The sequence below is a fragment of the Thalassophryne amazonica genome, chromosome 12 (genome assembly GCF_902500255.1).
Source record: "Thalassophryne amazonica chromosome 12, fThaAma1.1, whole genome shotgun sequence".
In the NCBI taxonomy this organism is placed as follows: Eukaryota; Metazoa; Chordata; class Actinopteri; order Batrachoidiformes; family Batrachoididae; genus Thalassophryne; species Thalassophryne amazonica.
In genome coordinates this window covers 49,944,257-49,967,418 of record NC_047114.1, presented here as the reverse complement: position 1 = coordinate 49,967,418, position 23,162 = coordinate 49,944,257, and the positions used below count along the sequence as shown (strand labels likewise).

The following is a 23,162-nucleotide window of genomic DNA, read 5'->3' as shown; positions in this document are numbered from 1 at the left end:
GCATCACACAAGTTAGGTCTAACCTTACCACAACAACAAGAGCAATCTGACATTTCTGACGCCTACCGAGGGTTGACAAGGACTCAAAATAAAAGATATGTGATTCACTCCATGACCCAGACTGTACCTGAAATCCCGATCCAGAATCCGGATCCAGATCACCTCCAAAATTTAACGGAGTATTCCATGGCCTCATATCTATCTGTGGTGAAAATTTGGTCAGAATCCGTGTAGTAGTTTTGGCATAATCTTACTAACAGTCAGCCAGACAGACAAATAAATAAATGCTGCTGATTTTATAACATCCTTGGCGGACGTAATAATAATAATCTGTATGTGGAGCATTGTCTGTTTGTAGCTAAGGTCTTAGTGGCTACCTGAAGCACAGCTTTCCTTAATCTAAGTGTCCACTTTAACGGGGAGCCCAATGGATGCTGAATGATTGCATGGGAACAAGCAGTCAGGTGGTTGGCTGTAACAATTCCCTGCCTCACTCCGCTTCGCTCTGTATAAATGCTCGTATTCGTGCAGCTTCCCTGGCCCTCTGTCCCCAAATGAAAATGAGATTTGTCTCCTTTCGTTACATTGATACATTGTGTGTGTGTGTGTGTGTGTGTGTGTGTGTGTGTGTGTGTGTGTGTGTGTGTGTGTGTGTGTGTGTGTGTGTGTGTGTGTGTGTGTGTGTGTGTGTGTGTGTGTGTGTGTGTGTGTGTGTGTTTTGCACAGGGCAGACTCACTGAAATCTCACTGTGTGTCTCTGATCCCAGATGGGTAATGATCTGGTCGCCTGCTGGGGCGTCCTTGTTCCCCTGCTCATTCCCCTGCAAGATAAATGAGCTCACACGTGTGCACATTCACATTCTCTCTCACACACACGCGACAAACGCCTGAGACGCTTCTCTTTCAAGATAAATGGCCCCTCCAATGCCACCAGTGTGATTGCTGCCAAATTTTGTGCTCCAGCTGGAACAATGCAGAGATTTCCATGTGGTTTGTGCAAATAATTGAATCTGTCCTCAATTTAAAAGTGATGAAGCTACATCTCTACCCCCTGCATGCACACACGCCACCACTGCCCACTCACTCTTGTTGCTCTTCTCATTCTTTTTTTAATGGCTAAAATTGTAATTATTTTTCTTTTCAATTTCTCTTGTTCATGTCTTGCCATCTCATCCTACACACAAAAATATGTGGCGCTGAAGTACATTGGAAATTAAAACTGATTGAAATGTTTTAGTGTGGTGTGTCTGTGGAGTTGAGCCCTCATTAAGAGAATGATTTTCCTTTCACTTGCTTCAAAGGTTAGATAAAGAATTATTCAAAATATTTTGTTTTTACAATAGTAATTTAATCTTTGAAAAATTCTGTGTGTTTAATGTTTAGAGAGAAGCTGGGGCTGAAATGTGGGTGGACAGTAGATTAGGACACAGAGTTGATTAAGATGGATGGTGGAGGTCTCCAGCCATGTGTACACACACTTACTAATGAAATGAGAAAGAGCCTCACACACAAAGGACAGAAGGCTAAATAGAAGGGAGGCAGAGCCAGTCATCTGTCTCTGTCTTTTCCCCTTCTTTTTAAGCATGGGAATGGAAATGTCTCCAGATAGAAATTCATGCATATGCGCGTGCGCACACACACATGCACAGCCACGAGAAGCAGTGACTGACAAGAATAGTGACCTGTTATTTTTCAGTTTTGTTGTCTCAGGTTATATGATGGTAGGCCTTTACACCAAAACTTCAACCCATTATTTTCACCAACTCTCCAATATACAGTAATTATACAGTAATTCACCAAAGAAGCTCATTGTCATTTGGGTACATTTGACTTGTGATTTGTGGTATTGGGGTGGAACTCCTTTTGAGTCTGCTCTCTTGATGTTGCCAACAATCTTTGTTTTGATGTTGGATTTCTTGATGGCCTGAAACAGCTACAGGCAATGTTTCCATGACAGTATAATGGCTGTGGCTGCCCACAGGCCATAAATGTTTTTGTTTGAATAAATCACATCTTATTTCATTTGAATGTTAGTCAATTTGGGACATTTGGAGCACTTTGATTGTGACTTTCCCTAGCACATGCCATCTTCTGTGGAGTAACTTTTTTTTTTTTTTGAAATGCTTCAACGGCATGTTAATCTGCTTTTTTAGTCGTTTATTTATTTTTTAAAATCTTACCAGCGGTCATCTAACAGCAGTGCCTTGGTCAGAAATTCTGTTGAAATAGCTGCTGTCCAGCATCACTTAAAGTGAGCCATCAGAATTTTGAACAGAAGGCGTTAGATGTCCTCATATGATAAAGGGATTAAAGTTTGCTGCCCTTGTGTCAGATTTCTGTCAATTAGGCTGCCAAAAGGTAGGTTTGTGCTGACACAGTCCTGACACAAAATCAAGGCTTGACACAAGATATAAAATTCACCACATCCCCTGGACACATCCGCGATACGTTCAAAACATTAGAAAAGAAAAAAAAAAAAAGATTTTTAGAATAACACCTCTGGTTTTTGTTGTTGTTTTAATCCTTCCTGCTGTCAGCGACTCCCTGTGTCTGTTCCACTGTGTCCTGTCTGCACTTTACGGGGGGGGGGGGGGGACAGTGGGTCAGTGTGTTTTAGTGTAGATGTGTCACAGCGCGGTGACGACACAGCAAGAAAAGAGCAGAGTACAGAGTTTTACAAACATATTTTAAAACTTTTCATTTCTTTCAAAATCAGCTCTGAGTGTCTCTGTGAGTGTTCTTGCTGTGGTTAAACTAAAAACACAAATGCAGACCCACAACACATTACAACACACACTAGTATTTTTTTTCCCCTCCCAAAACATGTATAAAATCTATTTGAGGACGTATGAAGTAAAATACGCTCATAAAACCTTCTTACCTGTCAGTTAGGTCATGATTTCCACATAAATACACAAATTCTTGATTGTTCCAACTCAGAGACTGTAAACCAGGGGTGAATCCAGACGGAAAGACGGTGGAGACAGAGATTAAAGTTCTCCGTCAAAATGACGGAGTTCTGTCAATTGGGCTGCCAAAAGACAGGTTTCACACTGGCGCTGTCGTGACACACAGTCAAGGCTGGATGCAAGATATAAAATTTACCATGCTCAAAAATTGATTTTTTGAATAACGTCTCTGTTTTGTTTTTTCTCTTGGCAGCAAGTTGTGTGCTGTCTGTAGGAATAGTGGGTTTGTGTGTAGGTGTCATTTGATGCACATGTTTGTTTTCTTTCAGTCTGCTCTGAGTATCTCTGTGAGTGTCCTCATTGTGGTTAGACTAAAAACACAACTGGAGACCCGCGACACATAACAAACGCTAACCCCCACAAAAATACACCTTAAAATGTCTTTCTGAGGATGGCATGACGTAAATGCGCTCATAAAACCTTTTTACCTGTCAATCAGGTTGCACAAAATCTTGATTGTTCCTGCTGAGAGAGCAAGCCAGAAGTGCATCCAACCACAAAGAGGGTGTTGTGGGGGGGACATGCCCTCCACAACACCCCTTGATTAAAGGTCCACTTTTGAAGACATTTTTCATACTACTACTTATATTAATAATAATAATAATTGTTATTATTTCAACAGCTAAAATGTTGAAATCAGTATTAATCTGGGCCTACGTTTTGCTATAGTTCTAGGCTAAGTTTAATTGATGAGCCATATAAATACAAGTTTAGTTCATTTAACTTCTCTGCATAATTAAAGTGGGATGTGAAGCAATATCTTTTTTTAAACGTAACGTCTAAAGACACCTTGACACTTGCACAAATTTTGGCTCTGCACTGCTGCGCAATTCATCGTGCCAATGCATGTCATTAGATGATACACATCTTGATACTTGCATGAACTAGATCCCCGCAGTGGCACGGAATCTTGCATGTCAATGAGTAAACCCGTTGGAAACTGTGCGTAAACTATGCCTGCAATGATACAGAGTGTTTGTGAATAGATTGTGTAATGATCATGGCTAGCTCATGCAAGTGGTAAGAAATTTATGCGTGCTAGACATTTTGAACATTTCAAATTCTTTGCGCATTGGCACATAGGCGTACATAGTTCACGGACAGTTTACAACAGTTTATGATGAGTTTAATGATTGGCAGGCTAAATTACGTGCCAGTGTGGGAATCAAATTTGTGCAAGACACCTTAAGATTGGGGATTATTGGGTCTGTTTGGGGTTCTATCTTTAAAATCAGGTCAGTTAGGTTGAGGGAAGCCAAAATATGAAAATGATTATGGCTTCTTGTGAAATGGTAAATGGACTGCATTTATATAGTGCTTTTCCATCTGCGTCAGACACTCAAAGCGCTTTACAAATAATGCCTCACATTTACACCAATGTGAGGGTGCTGCCATACAAGGCGCTCACTACACACCGGGAGCAATAGGGGATTAAAAACCTTGCCCAAGGGCCCTTAGTGATTTTCCAATCAGGCTGGGATTTGAGCCAAGGATCTTCTGGTCTCAAGCCCAACGCCTTAACCACTACACCATCACCTCCCTTGTGGTTGTTAATTTTGTCAAACAAACGTGTAGGTTGTGGTATAAATTTTGGTTAAAAGCAAAGAAAAGGTGAAAATGCAACACTCAATAAGCAGTACAACTAAATTTTGGAGGGGGAATAGTCATCAAAAACCCTCCAGAATGCATCGTTAGACATCACAAACCCAAAATATTCACCGCAACATCAAATCTAGGCTCGCATCTCAGATGTACCTTTTGCCAAATTATAGTTAAAGTTTCAGGTCTTCTTTTTAAGAAAATCCTTCTCTATACCATTTCATCATGAAGCTGTATAACTGGGGATACAAAATGCAAAATATCCACTATGCACAATTTCTCCAGTCACAGAAGCCGATAACTTCTTCTGGGGAAGGGGATAGTCTAGTGGTTAAGCACTGGGCTTCAGACCAGAGGATCCTCGGTTCAAAACCCAGCCAGACCGAAAAATCGCTAAGGGCCCTTGGGTAAGGTCCTTTATTTCCTAGTTGCTCCCACTGTGTAGTGAGTGCCTTGACATCAGTGCGAGTGTGTTTGTGTGAATGGGTGAATGCGAGGCATAATTGTAAAGTGCTTTGAGCATCTGATGGAGATGGAAAGTGCTTTAAAAATGCAGTCAATTCTGGGTGTCTTGGTGGCTTTCTTCACTCCTCTCTTTCTTGCACAGTCACTGTTTTTAGAACTATCTACTCCATACAGATTTACCATAGAGTGCCATACTGTTTGTGTTTCTTCACATATTCACTGACTTGGAAATGTTCATGTATCCATCCCCTGACTTATCTGAAGAAAACTGGCAATAAAACTGATTATTTACAGGTATTATACCAAAGCATTCATTACTTATGGAACCCGTCACTTTGGCTTTTATATTTTTAATTAATTTATATCAACTTATAGAGATTTGGTTTCAGTTTGAGTTTAAGGAAGCTAATTTCAGAGATTTGATTTTTTTTTTTTTTTGTATTTCAAATGTCATAAACAAATTAAAATGTGTGACATATATCTATCCAGGGTGACTCCAAAACACAGAACCCATGTTGAAAGGCGATTGGAACAATCGTCTTCTCCAGCATGTCTTGGTCAACCAAGGAAAATACATTTTGCCTGGAAGCCTATTTCGCCAACAAATCACATACCATTTGGAGCATCATTTTGAAAGAACATGACTTTTATGCAAATCAACCAAGATAATTCAAACTTTGATGAATTATCGTACACAGACTGACATTCGCTGACCTTTGTAGGATTTATTACAACTTTTATGGTTTGTGTTTTTTTTTTTTTTTGGTTTTTTTTTTTTGAGTCACCCTGTATAAATATTCTGGAATGGTATTGAGTCGAGGAGAAACTAGTAGTGGTAATGGGAGGAGAGAGGACAAGTCTTTTTTTCTTTCTTTTTTAATTTAAATATTTTTTCTATTTGGTTCAACTTTGAGAAAGCAAGGAGAATCGCTTTGCAGAGTTTTGTTTTTGATTGCAACAAGGATTTATTGAAGCTGCTAAAAGAAAGACACAACCTTGTTTGAGGGACAGCCTCAAACATTCTAGTCTAGAGTCTACTACTTTATAAGCTAAGAGGCTAATCAAGGCTAAAGGGCTTTTTACAAGCTCAGAACTAATAAGAACAGAGGGTAAAGCAGTTTATAGGGCACGGAGTGAAGTCTCACATTCGGGGTCCATCTAGTTCTTTATAGACATAGAATGGTGATGAGGTTACAGAGAGGAGCTACAATGTGATGGCTTTATCCAAGAGACATTGTGAAGAAAGTGCATCTTCCTGCTGTGTCACCATAACCATTTTGGGTTATTAAAGAGCAGAGAAGCAGTATTTACTTTAATATGAGAATCTTTTTTCGATGATTAACAGGACTGGCGATATTGAGCAAACCACTGGCCGCATGTCTGGCCTTGTTTTCTTTCCCCTGTAGCCTCTGCTGATTCAGTAAATGAAACCATAGCTGAGGCTCCTTACAAACATTCATATAGATGTGTCTACATTCATCTCTCTGCTTGTCCTTCCCCATCCAGATCAATACAATAGATCAGCTAGCTATCAGGCTGCAAAATGACCATATCACTATAAACACACAGTGTTGTATCTTGCCAGAAAACAAGCGGATGACCATAATAAAAACTCTCTGACTCATCTGGTCTCATCTCGGTGCCAAATCATCAGCACCAGTATTGCGGGCTGTGCATCAGCAATATTGATTTAGTTATAGCTGCTTCATAGGCTGTCGCACAGTGTTAAATGCACATTTTCGGTTATCGTGCCGCACATTAATCAGAAGCTGCTTGGAAGCAGAAATAAATGTATGAGAGAACAGAATGGAGGATGGAATGAGTGAATCAAGTGTGAAGAAATGCTGAAGTGAGGAGATACAATGGTTGTTGGAATACCATAACAGTTGATACAGAAGATGAAAGGTGAATTTGAGGCCTTCACGGAATAAGGGAGGGCATTTACAGTCAAGATTCGGAGCATGAAGGATGAAAAGGAGGGCAGTGTCAGGAAAATTATAGGATGGTGGAAACGAGAGAGGGAGCTCGTAGAATGAGCTAAAGTTGTAAATCTGCCATAGGGTAGGTCCTTAGAGGATACAGCTGTGTTAAATAGAAGATTGTCAGACTATATATTGGACACATAGAGGGAAGAATGGATGGGGGGCCTAATAGATCTTGATACGGAAAGCAATGACAAAGATGGGTTCAGTAGAAGCATGCCAAACTATGTGCCAAATGACAGCAGACTTCCACTGTAGGAACATGTCACAGTCTGCAGAAGAAAAGGCCATAAGCAAGTGACACTGAATTATAAAAACATGCCTAATCAAACACTGACTGATATGTAAAGGCGGGAATAAACTGAATTCTCATTAGGGATGGTGCACACTTAAACTTGGAAAGCTGAGAGATTGAGTGCTGCAAATAAGTAGCTCAGATGTCAGCGTAAAGAGAATTTACCTTTTTGTCTTAAGTTGGCCATGCATAAAATGATGACATGATGTGCTGCACAGGTTGTAGAGAGTGAGAAATAAATATACCCCGTTCTCCCTTCAGAGGGCCCAGTGCTCTTCACACGAAATTCTGCCTGAAGAGGGGGTGGGCCGGTGCATGAGCATGGCCAATATTGTGTACATCGGAATGCCAATTTCAAAAAAATGTTTAATTTAATCACAAATAACTCACCTGATTATGTCCATTTTTTGTCATTTCTCATTTATTAAATGTATTCCATGTAATTTGAGTTGGGAGTTTAACCAGTTTTCTTCAAAACAGGTGTGGGCTGATGCCTGGTCCTGGGTCATCCGATGGGCAAATACGGTATAATGGGGACATGTTTTATTGAGTCCTTGAAATGTTGTTGTATGTGTGCAAAAAGACAAATATTTTGAAGGGGTGTCACAGATCACAAAGCTTATGATCTGGATCGGATATGGATTTTAAGCCATGGATTGTTATTTATTTATTTATTTTTTGGATCAACCAAAAAATAAAAAAAACACCATACCAGTTTGCGTTGAATTGCAGCCAAGGGAATGAGAAATCATGAAAGTCAGCTGGGGGTCTGGGGCCTTATTTTGGCCTCAGTAATTATATGAGAATCCAGACAAACACTTTAAATTCTGTAAATTCCCAGCAAAATGGATATCATCTGAAGACATAGATACTGGTTTTCAAGAGTTATTTATTACCAAGGGAACATGTGATTGCACAGTGTCTTCTGGCCATAGCTGTGGAGTTTCAGCCAGCTTGGTTTCAAAGTCAGCATGGTTCAAATGGCATTACTTTATTCTTAAATAAAACAATAAGTCAGTCTTAATATTATATTTGTCAAAGTAGAATCTGGTTAATATTATTATTATGTAAAAAGAAATCTTCAAAAGTGGGGGTTTGGGGGGGCCTTTCCCATCTTTCACCCCTGTGGGTCCACCACTGCACAGTCCTTATGCAGCTACAGGACAAAGAAGAAGAGAAATTGGGTTCACTGGCTGTTTTTAATCAGTATTATTGGCTTTGCGTTATGAAAGGGCATCAGCAAACACTGGCTGCTCACGCCACCTCATTGACAAAGGGAGAGGAAGTGTGCACTTTTTTAGCAAATCAAGTTAAATGATTGATCAAAAACAACACTGCCTTTTTCTGGCTGATTCTTATCGGATTCGATCGGAGTTTTGATCTGTTCGTCAACAGGGCACACAGCAGATTTATCATTGCAGCTTTTGAGGAAATCTGTGCAAAAAAGTCGCACTCCACAGCCCCACATCACTGAACAAAGCAGCAACATGCATGTGAAGCTGCAGGTTCTTTGCTCACAGTGTGATTTTTACTGTGAATGCATGGAAATAAAAATGAAAACAAGTCATCATGACACGAAATCACACTGATGATTTGCAATTAATCCATGGTTCACGTGGTGCTCGGAACCGCTGGTTGGGGGTGCGTATGGATCACAATTTATCTAGTACATGTGAATTATTCAATCCACAGGAATGAGTTGTATGTTGTACGTATGCAGTAGGACTTCACGCGTGTCGGACACCTTCATGTGTCCACCTTTAAAATTGAGCCCTTTATAGGTGTGTAGCTTTTGTTTTCCCGTTTGGCTGCTCTTGCTCAAGGTTTCAACAAAGGAACTTGAGCAGAGGTCAGTTCATTGTTATGTACATATCACACACAAGCGTGTCTGCGCGCGCGCCCCTGTTTGTATGCCCGTCTCTTTGTAACAACATGTATGTAAGAATTCCAAAGGTGTTATGACGTAATATTGGAAATGGGACTGGTCCCATGGTAGGATATTTGAACTTGATTGAACTACTCTGTTGTGGTCTGATGTCATCGGCAAGCACTCCATACTCGGTGCAATGAGACATGCATTCCTCTATCATCCCGGCATGAAGAGCTTTCATATTGGATTGTTGTGTAGTGTATGCCTAGCGTTATTCTTCGACTGAACACCAGAAACAGTTGCAGTATGAAGAGATTTGGGTCTTGTCAAAAGTCATTTTTAAATGTAAATTATACTGAAAGTACACATTTTACTCTCATTTTCATGAATGGAGTGGAATTAAACAAATGGATCTCTATCCCTTCAATAGAGTAACAGAGGAGGAGTCCACGGCTACCACTATGGAGGCATTAAAGGCTCGAATCAGAGAGCTGGAGAAGCAGATACTGCGGGGAGATCGATACAAATGCCTCATTTGCATGGTAAGAACAAAGTGAATGAGAAATTTTTTTGTGCTCTCTTTTTGCGTATTGTGCCACCTGTCAGAAGAATTTATAAGTACATTTGTAGTACCATAGTCAGATGAAGCCATACTTAGGATGATGGCTGTTTTTATAGAAACTGGTTGCTACTTTTTGAACAGTGGCATCTCATCTACAGATGCAGCTTAAAAAAATTTGAATATCATGAAAAAGTTCAGTATTTTTCTCAGGTATTTCAGAAAGCGATAAGTTTACATATTATAGTTTCAGTACATAGAATCTAAAATGTTTCAGTCATTTTTTTTTATTTTAATTTTGATAATTACAGCCTACGGTGCCAAAAACTAGAAAATGCATACATCAAAATATTAGAATATTTCAGCAGGTCACTTTAAAAAAAGGATTTATAATACAGAAATGTCTAACTTCTGAGAAATTATATTCATTTATTCATCCTGTACTTGGTTACGGGTCCTTTTGAATGAATTCCTGTATCAGTGCGGTGTGCGTGGAGGCAATCAGCCTGTCACACTGCTGAGGTGTCCAGATTGCTTTGATATCAGCATTCAGGTCTGCTGGATTGTTGCCTCAGGTGTCTCTAATCGTCCTTTTGAAAATATTCCATAGATAATCTATGAGGGATTGTCTATGGGGACAGTCAAGTACAGTAACACCATGTCAGTAAACCAGTTAGTAGTTTTGGCACTGTGGGCAGGTCACAGTCCTGCTGGAAAAGGAAATCAGCTGTTATGTGCCGACGCGGGTTGAGGAGCGGACCTGCGTCTGACTGAACCCAGCGCTAAATAACCAGAAAGCGGTTCCAAAAAACAAAACAACTTTATTTACCCCTTCTTGTGCGATACTCAGTGTACAACATAAAAGTGCGTTTGTCTGGCGGAGTGAAGGACGGTGGGCTCTCCAGCGCCCAAAGGGATCGAAGCCCAGCGCTTCTGGACTCACATTCACCGCCAAACACCCCCCAGGTGGACACGACAAACTGACTCTGTGAAGGATAGAAGAGGTGAGGTAAGTCAACAGCTACAACTAATATCCTTCAAAGGCACACACTATCAGCAACACATTCAGGTCTGAATTTAAGCTTTATGTAAATGAGCAGCTTCTCACAACAGGTGGAGGATCATCAGTCCGCACGCCACGGCCGTGAGAAGCGAGCTGCACAATTCTCATCAATGTTCAAATATACTGCGTAACAAAATACCAAATAACTATTAACACTTATTCAGACAATCAATCACCTCTGATGTGTGCTGACAGCATGTGTCCCTCACCCGTCCTCCTTCACAGGCACGATGTGTCAAACCCAGGCGCGGTCCTCAGCGTCTCACAAACGAACGTCACAGGGTCGAGTTCCCGGCAATTCTGCTTGAATCACTCATGGCTTAAATGCAGAACGCCATCTCATTATCTGCTTCAGCTGAAAGTCTTTAAGTTTGCACGTGAGCATCATCCACAGGTGCTGCAAATCATGCTGATGAGGGTGAAGGACTCTTCTGCCAGCACCTTCTCCACAGACAAAAACCAGTTTGCATACCACCTGGAGAGCAAAGAAAAGAACACCAAAATGTCCAGCCAAACCCCCCAACACACAACATCAGCATCTCCATGAGGGTTGTCATCAGCTGGCTCTAAAACCTCCTGGTAAACTGCGAGGATGGCGTTGGACATGATAAAACACAGTGGACTAACACCAGCAGATGACTTGGCACCGCATCATCACTGACTGTGGAAACTTCACACTGAACTTCAAGCAGCTTGGATTCTGTGTCTCTCCTCTCCTTCTCCAGACTCTGGGACCTTGATTTTGAAATGAAATGCTGAATTTACTTTCATCTGAAAAGAGGATGTTGCACTACTGAGCAACAGTCCAGTTAGATGTTTTTGACATTGTCTCTGGTTCAAGAGTGGCTTTGCGCCAGGAATACAACTCTTGATTCCCATTTACTGGGCGCATCTGTACATGTTGGGTCTTGATGCACTGACTCCAGACTCAGTCCACTCCTTCCGAAGCTCTGCCAAGTTCTAGAATCGACTTTGCTTGACAATCTTCTCAAAGCTGAGATCATCCCTGTTGCTTGTGCATCTTTCTCAACCACGCATTTCCCCTCCAGTCAACGTTCTGTGGCTGTGCTTTGATCCAGAACTCGGTCAACAGCCAGAGGTTTTAACAATGACCTTATGTGGCTTAACTTCCCTTCTGTCACTTCAGCACTCTTCCCAATGATTGTGGTTGTGTGTACTGAACCAGATTTGAGAGATTCATGGTGTTCATACTGCATAAATTGTTGACTTGAAATAAATATTGAATATCTTGAGATACACATTTTCTATATTTTTGGAGCAGGGGGTTGTAATCATCAAAATACAAATTTTAAAAATGGCTGAAACATTTTAGTTTCTATGTATTGAAACTAGAATATGTAAAATTTTGCTCTCTGAAATACCTGACAAATATTGAACTTTTTCACCATATTCATATTTTTTGAGACACACCTGTATTTTTGCAGCGTGGAGCAATCTGGCAAATTGCCGGTTAAAGTGGGACAATGGCATACTGTTGCTACTCACATTTCTCCTTCACCTTAATGTTCCTGCATCAAAAGTTTGTTTTAAACACAGGTAAGAAACTGCAGCCTTGTTGAAATATTTGGAAACCACATACTGTCCTTGGCAGCCAGCAGTACCCTACAATCCACTGAGTACCAGACATTTTTTTAAATTATTGTAAATTGTCACAGTTTATTTATTTATTTATTTATTTATTTTAGAAAATTTGTATTCAGTAGTAATAAATAATGGTACAAACTGTACATCCCTGATAAGAAATTGATTTAGGTTTTGCTATTATGAACTTTGTTTTTTTACTTTGATATCTGAAATGAATCCAGGCATTCCTTTTAAAATTTGTTCACATTTAAGTTTTGATGTTTTGTAACGTTATATGCAAAAGTGAGTCTTAATTCATACTAAATCTTTTCTGCATGGCTGCATGGAGCTGTAACCATGTTAAACAACATGTCATACAAAAAAGGTTTACTTTTTCAATATAGTACGTTTGTCTGCAGAAAGTCTGTCTCTCGCTAATGCCTCAACTGCTCCTAATTTCCATCATCCACACAGCATCCACAAAGCATTCAGCAGGTGGCAGGCTGGTCTGTGCATTAAATCCCATCATGCAGTGAGACTGTGAAATGTTGCGTTTAGGAATTGCAGTCATTTTAATACACAGCTCATTCATTTTCCCAGGCCATAAGTAATTGGACAAACTAAATGTAAGGATTATTTTCGGTACAGTGGCTTATTGTTTAGCACTGTTACCTCATAGTGAGAAAGTCCCAGGTTCGCTTTTGACCTTTTCCTTCTTGTGTGGAATTTTTATGTTCTCCCTGTGTTGGCTTTCGGCTTCCTCCCATTTGCGAAGATGTGCAGGTTTGGTGAATTGCTGAAAAAATTGACCGTAGGTGTGAGTGACAATGTGACTATGTTTGTCTCTGCGATAAAGTGGCAACTTGTCTAGGATCTACCCTGCCTCACAGCCAGGGACCACTGGATAGGCTAAGCAGTCATTAACATTAAATACAAACAGCATTATAATGTATATTAAATCTGACTGGAGTTGGAATGTCTCAAAAAACTAAGTAGCTGTACAAGGACACCAGTGATTGAAGCCACCAAAACACACATGGTACCTCTGAAGGGGATATATAGGCTTTTGTGGCTGTAATGAGAGAAACTGTGCAACATGCAACTTTTTTATGCTGTATCACCAGTTGTACGGCTTTGTGGTGGAGTGGAACAGAGAATAATTTTCTTAAAAAGGCTGCATGGAGATTGAGTATCATTTTGCCAGAAGGCATGTGGGAGACTCAACCCTGTATTTGTTCTGTTTTCTTAAATGAAAATCAGATGAAATCACAAACATTGTCGTTATCTAAATAACTATGTGCCTGTCTGTCATGCTGAGTGGGGTTTAAGGTGTAGGTGACAGCAAAAAATGTGCACAAATAATCACTAAAAATGATGAAATGTTGATATTTTAAAAAATCCTGAACAATAAAAGTCGATGATAAATGCACAGGTGAAGGATAAACAACAGGTGTCTGAAGCCTGTGCTTAATTTTAGCCGCAGCCATATTGTTGCTACGTCATAACCACAACAGCACCTGCTGATTTAAGCCAAAATCAAATGTAAACACAGCGGAGGTTGAGCTGTTTTTGAATGACTTTTTTTCTAGTATGGAGCTTTTTTTTTTTGTCCAGTCTGAAGGTTTTTCTGAAGCAGCTGTGGAGGACACAGCCTTAGGGTTTTGAGCCTTATTTAGACCACAGTGAGGGAGAAGAAACCTTGGAGTAAGATCTGCAGTCTGACAACAGTGACGATATTGGCAGAGTTCAGAACACAGAATGGTGATTATAAAATAATTAAATAATGCAGGTGATTTCGGCATGCAGCAGATGATAAACTTTTTTCCTGCTCTGTGGTCATAAACGACTATAACATTTTTTTTTTAAGTTTCTTTTACGATTCTTGACATCAGAAAAATGTGATGAGGAAATTTGGATTTTCAATTTATTTATTTAGAAAACAGTACATACATTTCAAATCTAAAAAATGACATGAGGAACTGAAAATATCAGTTATTTTAAAAATGAATATTGTTTTCTTTTTGAATACTGTTAATGTACTGTATGTTAATAGTGTAACACGTTATTATTAAATATTAAAACCATTCAAAGAAGGAGTAAATAATATAGTCTTACCTGTCCGTTTCGGTGAGTTCATCTGAAAACTTATCCACCTTTACAAAACGACATCTGAAAATAATTTAATTCCTTCTTTCTTGGCTGAAGCAAAGTCCATTTGTCACACAGGAGTTTGGTGCCATGTCACAGCGCCGGCAGTAGTGCAGCAGATGGTTCTCGTCTTTGCTCTTAATGAGCCACTTTGCACTGCAAGTTGAAAGCTGCTCATAACGTCTCACACGACAAAATGATGCCATGATTCACAAAACAATAAAATAATCTGAAAATAGTCATTTTTGCCTCCATGTTGAGTGGAGAAGCCGAGGACACCGTGCAAGTGCGCGCTCATCAATATAAAAGCATAAGGATTGTGCCGGCGAGAATTAACCGTTCTCACACCGATAACATAGGGCAGCTACGACCCGAACCACTTGGTGGAAATGGGCTGTCAGTAGCCTGTAAAAATCCATAAATGAATCCATAAATTAATGGGTCTGTTAAGACACTGGTTCTTGTGCTGATGTCACTTCCTCCTTCTTCTCCAATATTATGACTGGGCCTGAAACATTCCTGGTTTCTAGAGGCATGTAGTTCAAAATCCAAATATTTATCTCCTCAGTAACTGCGCACCAGGAAAAGATCAATTTCAAGCTGTTGTTTAATTTTATTCTCAAATATTCAATAAAATATGGCATAATGTGTCACCTACACTTTATATGTAAGGCTTGTTTGCGTAAGTGAGGTAACCCCTAAAATTTGTGTGTGTGTGGGGGGGGGGGTTTAATCAGTACTAAAAACAGGTTGCTCTATACATCATAATGGGATGCACTTTGTATTTTTCCCACTTAATCACAGATTTGCATCATTCTACATCCAAAAACACTCAAATGCTCAATCATTCGCCTCTGAACAGATTTCATATAAGTATCTTTCTGTAGTTTTTACTTTTTGGAGAGATGTAGATATGAATAAAGTATACAGGTCATCCAGAAAGCATTCACAACACTGCACTTCTTCCACATTTTTTATGTTACAGCCTTATTCCACAATGGATGAAATTCATTTCTTCCCTCAAAATGCAACACACAATACACAGTAATGACCATGTGAAAAAAGTTTTTGAGATTTACAGAAATTTTGAGGGTACAGAAATATTTCTGCTGCTTTGAAGCGATGAGCGCAGTGGCCTCCATCATCCGTAAATGGAAGAAGCTCGGATCCACCAGGACTCTTCCTAGAGCTGGTCGCCGTCTAAACTGAGTGATCAGGAGAGAAGGGCCTTAGTCAGGGAGGTGACCAAGAACCCAATGGTCAGTCTGTCAGAGCTCCAGCATTCCTTTGTGAAGAGAGGAGAATCTTCCAGAAAGACAACCTTCTCTGCAGCAATTCATCAATCAGGCCTGTATGGTAGAGTGGCCAGACTGAAACCACTCTTTAGTAAAAGGCACATGGCAGCCTCTCAGACCATGGCAGACTCTCAGACCATGAAAAACAAAATTTTCCGGTCTGCAAAGAAAAAGATTGAACTTGTTGGTATAAATGCCAGGTGTCATGTTTGGAGGAAACCAGACACCGCTCATCACCTGTGCAGTACCATAACTACAGTGAAGCATGGTGGTGGCAGCATCATGCTGTGGGAATGTTTTTCAGCAACAGGAACTGGGAGACTAGTCAGGAATGAGGGAAAGATTGAATGCAGCAATGTAGAGAGACATCCTGGATGAAAACCTGCTCCAGAGCGCTCTTGACCTCAGACTGAAACAACAGTTCATCTTTCAGCAGGACAGTGACCCTAAGCACACAGCCAAGATATCAAAGGAGTGGCTTCAGGACAACTCTGTGAATGTCCTTGCGTGGCCCAGCCAGAACCCAGACCTGATTCCGATTGATCATCTCTGGAGTTATCTGAAAATGGCTGTGCACCGACACTCCCCATCCAACCTGATGGAGCCTGAGAGATTCTATAAAGAGGAATGGGCAAAAAACTGCCCAAAGATAGTTGCGTCAATCTTGTGGCATCATATTCACAAAGGCTATATAAAGTAACAAAGTATTGAGCAAAGGGTGTGAATACTTACGAACATGTGATTTCTTAGTTTTTTTTTTTATTTTTAATAAATTTGAAAAAATTCAAAAAAGAACTTTATCATGTTGTCATTATGGGGTGTTGTGAGTGGAATTTTGAGGGGAAAAATGAATTTAGTTAGAGGTGCACCGATCAGGATTTTTTAGGCCGATCACCAATCACTGAAATTTTGATCGGCCGATACCGATCAAGGCCGATACCGATCAAGTACATATTTGGATCATGCCCAAAATAATAATAAATTAATATATAAACAAAAATAAATTTAAGAAATATTACAATTTGAAAACAAATGCACCCGAACGTGATGACAGCTGCAAATGCGTAATGCTAACTTTTAACATTGAAAATGCCATAGACATGCTAACGCGTTAGCATCGCTCCCGTTTTTAAGTTATAAAATGCATCTATCAACTGTTTCAGAAGACCATAACAGGTCGATTTAACATAGAAAAGGTAAATAATACTCACAGACGTATGCTCTTTAGGGTTTTAGCGGGAGAAAATTAAGCGAAAGAAAGTAAGTATAAACGAAGCAAAAGGCTCGAAGCATTGCTTCAATCTGCGAACCACTGGTTCGATTGGTTCAAGGTTCAGAGCAAAGCCGCACTGCAGCAAAGTTGATCACGGACCCGCTGCAGGGTCTGTAATCAGTGTAGAGAAATGATCATTTTCCTGACAAACACACCAAGCGCTCCCTGCGCTACTGCCTGCACTGTTGTGATCGGTCCTTTTGATCGGCGCATTTTACCGATAACTGATCAAGGCGTGATCGGCCGATTGATAATAAAATTTAGTCCATTTTAAAATAAGGGTGTAACATAAAATGTGGAAACAGTGAAGTAATGCAAATACTTTTTGGATGCACTGTATAGTGTACTGTGGATTATTCTTACCTTACCTTAATTACCTTAAGTTTTCCAGACTTGACACAAAAAATGTTAGTTGTAAAACAAATAATACTCATTTTGTTAAATGAACACATTATTTTGTAACTGTTTATATTGACATTTGATTAGATTTAAAGAATAATTATTCATTCCACATGTTCAGCTCTGAAAGTATCAGGCAGAATGAGGGGTGTTGTCTGTTTTTATTTATGTAACACATTGGAGATGTGACAAAACCTGCATACCACATCAGTGTTTGTGTTAAGTAGCCATCCTGTCATCCTTCAAGTTTGTGGACAGTGCTTCATCAGCATCTGTGTGTGTGTGTGAGTGTGAAATGCAGGTAATTACAGACACTTGCGCTTCCTAAAGGTCGCTGGGTGCCCAAAGTGACATGGAGGGCAAGGCGTAGCAATCGATCACTCACTGCACTGTGGACACACAGCTCGCCTGTGCTCATCGGTCACTGTCCCTCATCACACACGGTCAAGTATACAGATAAACATGAATACCGAGGGGTGACACATGAAGGGAAAAACCAGTATAAAGTGTCTTAGTAAGGTGTTGGGCCACCAAGCATTGCCGAAACAGCTTCCAAACCCTAGACCTTCTTGCTGTGGGCCAGTAGTGCTACGACTGCTACCATCTGGACAGGAGTGTGTATTAAAAGACTAAGCAACAAAGTCCTGCACTGAAAATGTTACTAATGTAAAAATAGAAAAGTATGAATGTGCTTAAAACACAAAAACTCAAACTTCTCATATGAAATGTCCAATTTCAGAATAATTATTGCACTTTATGCAATGATATAGCTTTCATTTCAGTGTGTTCAGTGACACTGTGCAGTGTAAATACCATTCTGATAATCTAGAATAGAAATTTAAAATGAAATTGTTTTTAGTCAGTGGACTGGATTCACAGTCCAGTGCACCGCGAGTGATTGCTTGCGAGAAGCACTTCTGGTTTAAGCTTCAACCATCTGGATTCTGACTGACTGTTGTCTATTTCATGCCAGCAGTGGTGGGCACAAAAATTAATCAATAAAAACATAAAACCCCATACACTCATCATCTTTCAAAAGCAGTAAAACACAGTATTAGAAGTCACAGTTTATCTCGGTATTAGATACACCATCATTTCCGAACTAAAAAGCTGCTGCTTTTTTCACACGCTTTCAACCCTGCGGTTTAAACAACCGAAATACGTCCATTAATGCATTGATTGGCAGAGTAAAATACATGTAGTAAATATAAAATTTTACCTGTTAGTTTCAGTGGAATTCATCTGAAAAAATAATTGTCATGAGATTATCCATAACAGTCTAAATGGTAAAGAAACGTCCCTCTGTACACAGCTGCGCCATGAGAGCTCCTCTCTCCCACCGAGTCTTGGTGATTAAATTATCCTGTCACTCACACAGAAATAAAATAAAATAATATTAAAATTAGTCTGTTTTGTTTTTGTGTTGAGCGGACGATAACACTTCGTCTTTTGGATACATTGGCGGACGGCATCAGCTTAAGGTGCATTTACCGCCACCTACCGGACTGCTGAGTGATCGCTGAGATTTTACAAAACCTTAAATCCTGACGGCCATAGTCATTTGTTTAGATGCGATGAAGTAATCCAGTGTCCTTTAGATATTTAAATAATTGTTTTTGCACGTGTGATGGGTTTTGCAGCAGATTTCCAAGGGACGGAAACACTGTAATGTCCAAAGTGAACCTAAACTACACTACCCACAATGCTCCCTGTGTCGAATGGCCAATCGTGTTTTGCACTTAATGATGATGTCATCAGCAAGCAACAGTCAGTCTGCCATAAATAAAGACACAGCAGATGGACTAAAATGTTTGATTTTAGGGTTTAAACTGTTTTTGACCGTTAAACTTTAACAGCTCACTTTACTTTATCGGACTGAAATTTATCGGAACTAAATTTATCGGAAGATGACTGGGCCGGTGATGGTTTTTAAACTTATCTGAAAAGCTAATCAGCTAGCAAAAACATTAGCTTCGATAATTATCTGCTGTCGGATTATCTTAACTCTGCCCACCACTGCATGCCAGTTGCATTTCATGTTCATGGTTGCACTGTTGCTGCACTGCCATGGCCAGTCCTGTCTTTCCACATCACACATATTGTTTGATTTTGGCAATGACTCTATTCTCTATCTTCTGAGGAGGAACTAGTATCAGTATACTGCAATACAGTTGTATTGTGGCCTGACAGGTGGAGGCATCATGGGAAAGACTGACAGAGTTCTGTGTCTGGTACACTGCTTGGATTTTAACCTTTCAATAATTAGGTAATTGCGATATACGAATAAGTAATATTTGTTCTTCTCTCACCATCTTTATCTGAGTTGTTTTGTCACTTCTTTTTTTGTACTTGGGTTGCCCTGTACTGTTTTGCTGTATATGGGTTTCTACCCCCACCTACTGGTTATTTTAACAAATACAAGTCAACCTTCGTGCCATATGTGAGAAAGGTGGCTGTATAATGCTTTTGTTGTTGTAATATGCTTGAAAGAATCTCTACATGACAGTGTTTAGAAAATAAAGCATCTTCACAGTAGTGGAAGCATACTGATATCTTGCTAAAACTAGTCAGGTACGTACATATTTGGTTAAGGACATAACTTTTGTAATTTTGTAATTTTTTTAATTGAAGCATTCAAGATGTGCTTGTTGTGTAGATTTCCATCTTTAATTCAGGGGTAGTAACAGAAATATTGCATCCGGAAATAAGGCCAAAGGCACGGTCCTGCCAAAAGAATGTCCTGTAATGTTATGTTGGACTGGGTCCTTTCAGCAGGTGTGTCAGACTAATCCTTATTCTAGGATGTTACTTGTTCGTTATCTCTGGTGCCACGGTTCTACTGACTGATCTGACACTCACCTGACATCATAGTACACCTTGATATACAGTACAGGTACAATTCGTATTTCTCTGACTTCTTCCAAGTGAATTCTGGTGTTCATCAGGGTTGTGTTCTGGCTACTAGGTGGTTTAGTGCTTGAATGACTGGCTGTTTTGTATGGTCCTGCAATTACAGTGATGTCCTTGTGATAGTCATTCAGGAAAGGTTCACCTACGTTGACTTTGTGGATGATGCTGTGGTCATTGTGGAATTAATGTCCTGATTGCAGCACTTAGGAAGCTGATTAAAGAGTTTTAATTTTCTGTCTTCCTGGACTCTGTGATCAATAATGAATCTTATTTACACTGAAAGTGTCAAAATTGTTGAAAGAATAACATTTCTTTTGAAGTTACTCAAGAGAAGAAGCATTTGGTGATACCTCTACCTTTAAAGGAGAATCACTAAACCTTCAGAAGTCTTTAGAGTTCTATAGCTTCTAGCCTTGCTGTATGGTTGTGAGACCTAGACCTAAATGTGGCTTTTCCACACCCATTTGAGTATTGTTACTCTTTTAAATATTAAATTATCAGAAAGATAGATATTTTGACGCAGAAAGAAAACTCCACATAAGGGTTCTTTCTAAACTCAGGGAACTTTGCTTACATGATAACACAATAAAAATAATGCTGCTGTGTAAATGGTCAGCACTGTTGCCTCACAGAAAGAAGGTGCCAGGTTCGCTTCCCGCCCAGCCCTATCTGTGTGAAGTTTGCATGTTCTCCCTGTGTTTGCTTGGATTTCTTATGAGTGCTCCAGCTTCCCCCCTCTTCCAGAGGTAAATTGGAAACTTTAAATTGTCTGTCGTGTGAGTGAGCATGTAAATGTATTTGTCTGTCGATATGTGTCGGCCCTGCAACAGACTGGTGTCCCGCCTGTTGCTCTTTGACCTCTGAGGCAGACTCGAGCACCTTCCACCTCCATGTGACTAATTGGAATCATTGTGTATAGAAAATGAATGTTCTTCGAATGACTGCAACCTTTTGCAGTCTCACCAGTGTAGTGAAATCATTTATCCAAGTTATCAGATATCATTTCTTATTTGCTTCATGAAACACAACTAATAAGGCACAACTTGTTCTCAAGCATTTCTTCATGACAGTGTTTGTATACTCAACAAAAATATAAACGCAACACTTTTGGTTTTGCTCCCATTTTGTATGAGATGAACTCAAAGATCTAAAACTTTTTCCACATACACAATATCACCATTTCCCTCAAATATTGTTCACAAACCAGTCTAAATCTGTGATAGTGAGCACTTCTCCTTTGCTGAGATAATCCATCCCACCTCACAGGTGTGCCATATCAAGATGCTGATTAGACACCATGATTAGTGCACAGGTGTGCCTTAGACTGCCCACAATAAAAGGCCACTCTGAAAGATGCAGTTTTATCACACAGCACAATGCCACAGATGTCACAAGATTTGAGGGAGCGTGCAATTGGCATGCTGACAGCAGGAATGTCAACCAGAGCTGTTGCTCGTGTATTGAATGTTCATTTCTCTACCATAAGCCGTCTCCAAAGGCGTTTCAGAGAATTTTGCAGTACATCCAACCAGCCTCACAACCGCAGACCACGTGTAACCACACCAACCCAGGACCTCCACATCCAGCATGTTCACCTCCAAGATCGTCTGAGACCAGCCACTCGGACAGCTGCTGGAACAATCGGTTTGCATAACCAAAGAATTTCTGCACAAACTGTCAGAAACCGTCTCAGGGAAGCTCATCTGCATGCACGTCGTCTTCATTGGGGTCTCGACCTGACTCCAGTTCGTCATCATAACCGACTTGAGTGGGCAAATGCTCACATTCGCTGGCATTTGGCACATTGGAGAGGTGTTCTCTTCACGGATGATGCAAAGGAGATGTGTTGCACTGCATGAGGCAAATGGTGGTCACACCAGATACTGACTGGTATCCCCCCCCATGAAACAAAACTGCACCTTTCAGAGTGGCCTTTTATTGTGGACAGTCTAAGGCACACCTGTGCACTAATCATGGTGTCTAATCAGCATCTTGGTATGGCACACCTGTGAGGTGGGATGGATTATCTCAGCAAAGGAGAAGTGCTCACTATCACAGATTTAGACTGGTTTGTGAACAATATTTGAGGGAAATGGTGATATTGTGTATGTGGAAAAAGTTTTAGATCTTTGAGTTCATCTCATACAAAATGGGAGCAAAACCAAAAGTGTTGCGTTTATATTTTTGTTGAGTGTACATTGGCTGTCAAAATAAACGGCACACACTCTGATAACCCTGTGTGCATCTGTGTGCATGTGTTCATCTTGCGCTAAGGTATATATTTTTGTGTGTGTGTGCGTGTACTCAGCACATGCCCGCCTGTATGATTAGCTGCCACCTTTCGCCCCTTCTCCTCTCCCACCCTCACCCCTTCCGCAGAGGAAGCCTGCTATCCAGTCAGGCATGGAGAGCAAGATCCTAGGTGTGTGGCCAGGGCCCCGGCCACTGGCCAATGAGGTTGGAGTGAGGCAGCCTAAGTCCCTCCCCCTCGGCCTGTACTACCTGTACAGGGGCCTTATGATTGGTGGCTACAGCAGCAGCATAAAGAGGCTCCTCCCACAGCCTCTACGGAGGGTAAGGCACGCCTCCCCCCTCCCCTCCCTCATCACACTTTTGTTTTTGAGAGGAGAATGAGCGTTCATAAGGTTGGCTCATCACATCTGCAGTCATTCCTTTCTCCCTCATATTTTTCCTTCCTCTGCCTGCCTCCTCGTGTCTCCGCCCACTGCCTGCCTAATTGCTCGTATGTGA

At 40.4% G+C, this 23,162-nt stretch overlaps 1 protein-coding gene across 3 annotated transcripts in view; it reads left to right on the top strand.

The window, feature by feature from the left end:
* rnf220a (ring finger protein 220a) overlaps positions 1-23,162 on the top strand; it is a 507,503-nt gene that overhangs the window by 476,650 nt on the left and 7,691 nt on the right. For 2 of the 3 annotated variants that reach the window (XM_034183510.1, XM_034183509.1), the window contains exons 12-13: positions 9,611-9,722; positions 22,791-22,985. In XM_034183510.1, coding sequence (XP_034039401.1) covers positions 9,611-9,722; positions 22,791-22,985 — 307 coding nt within the window. The remainder of the gene's footprint in view (positions 1-9,610; positions 9,723-22,790; positions 22,986-23,162) is intronic. The other variant, XM_034183511.1, reaches the window with a different exon arrangement.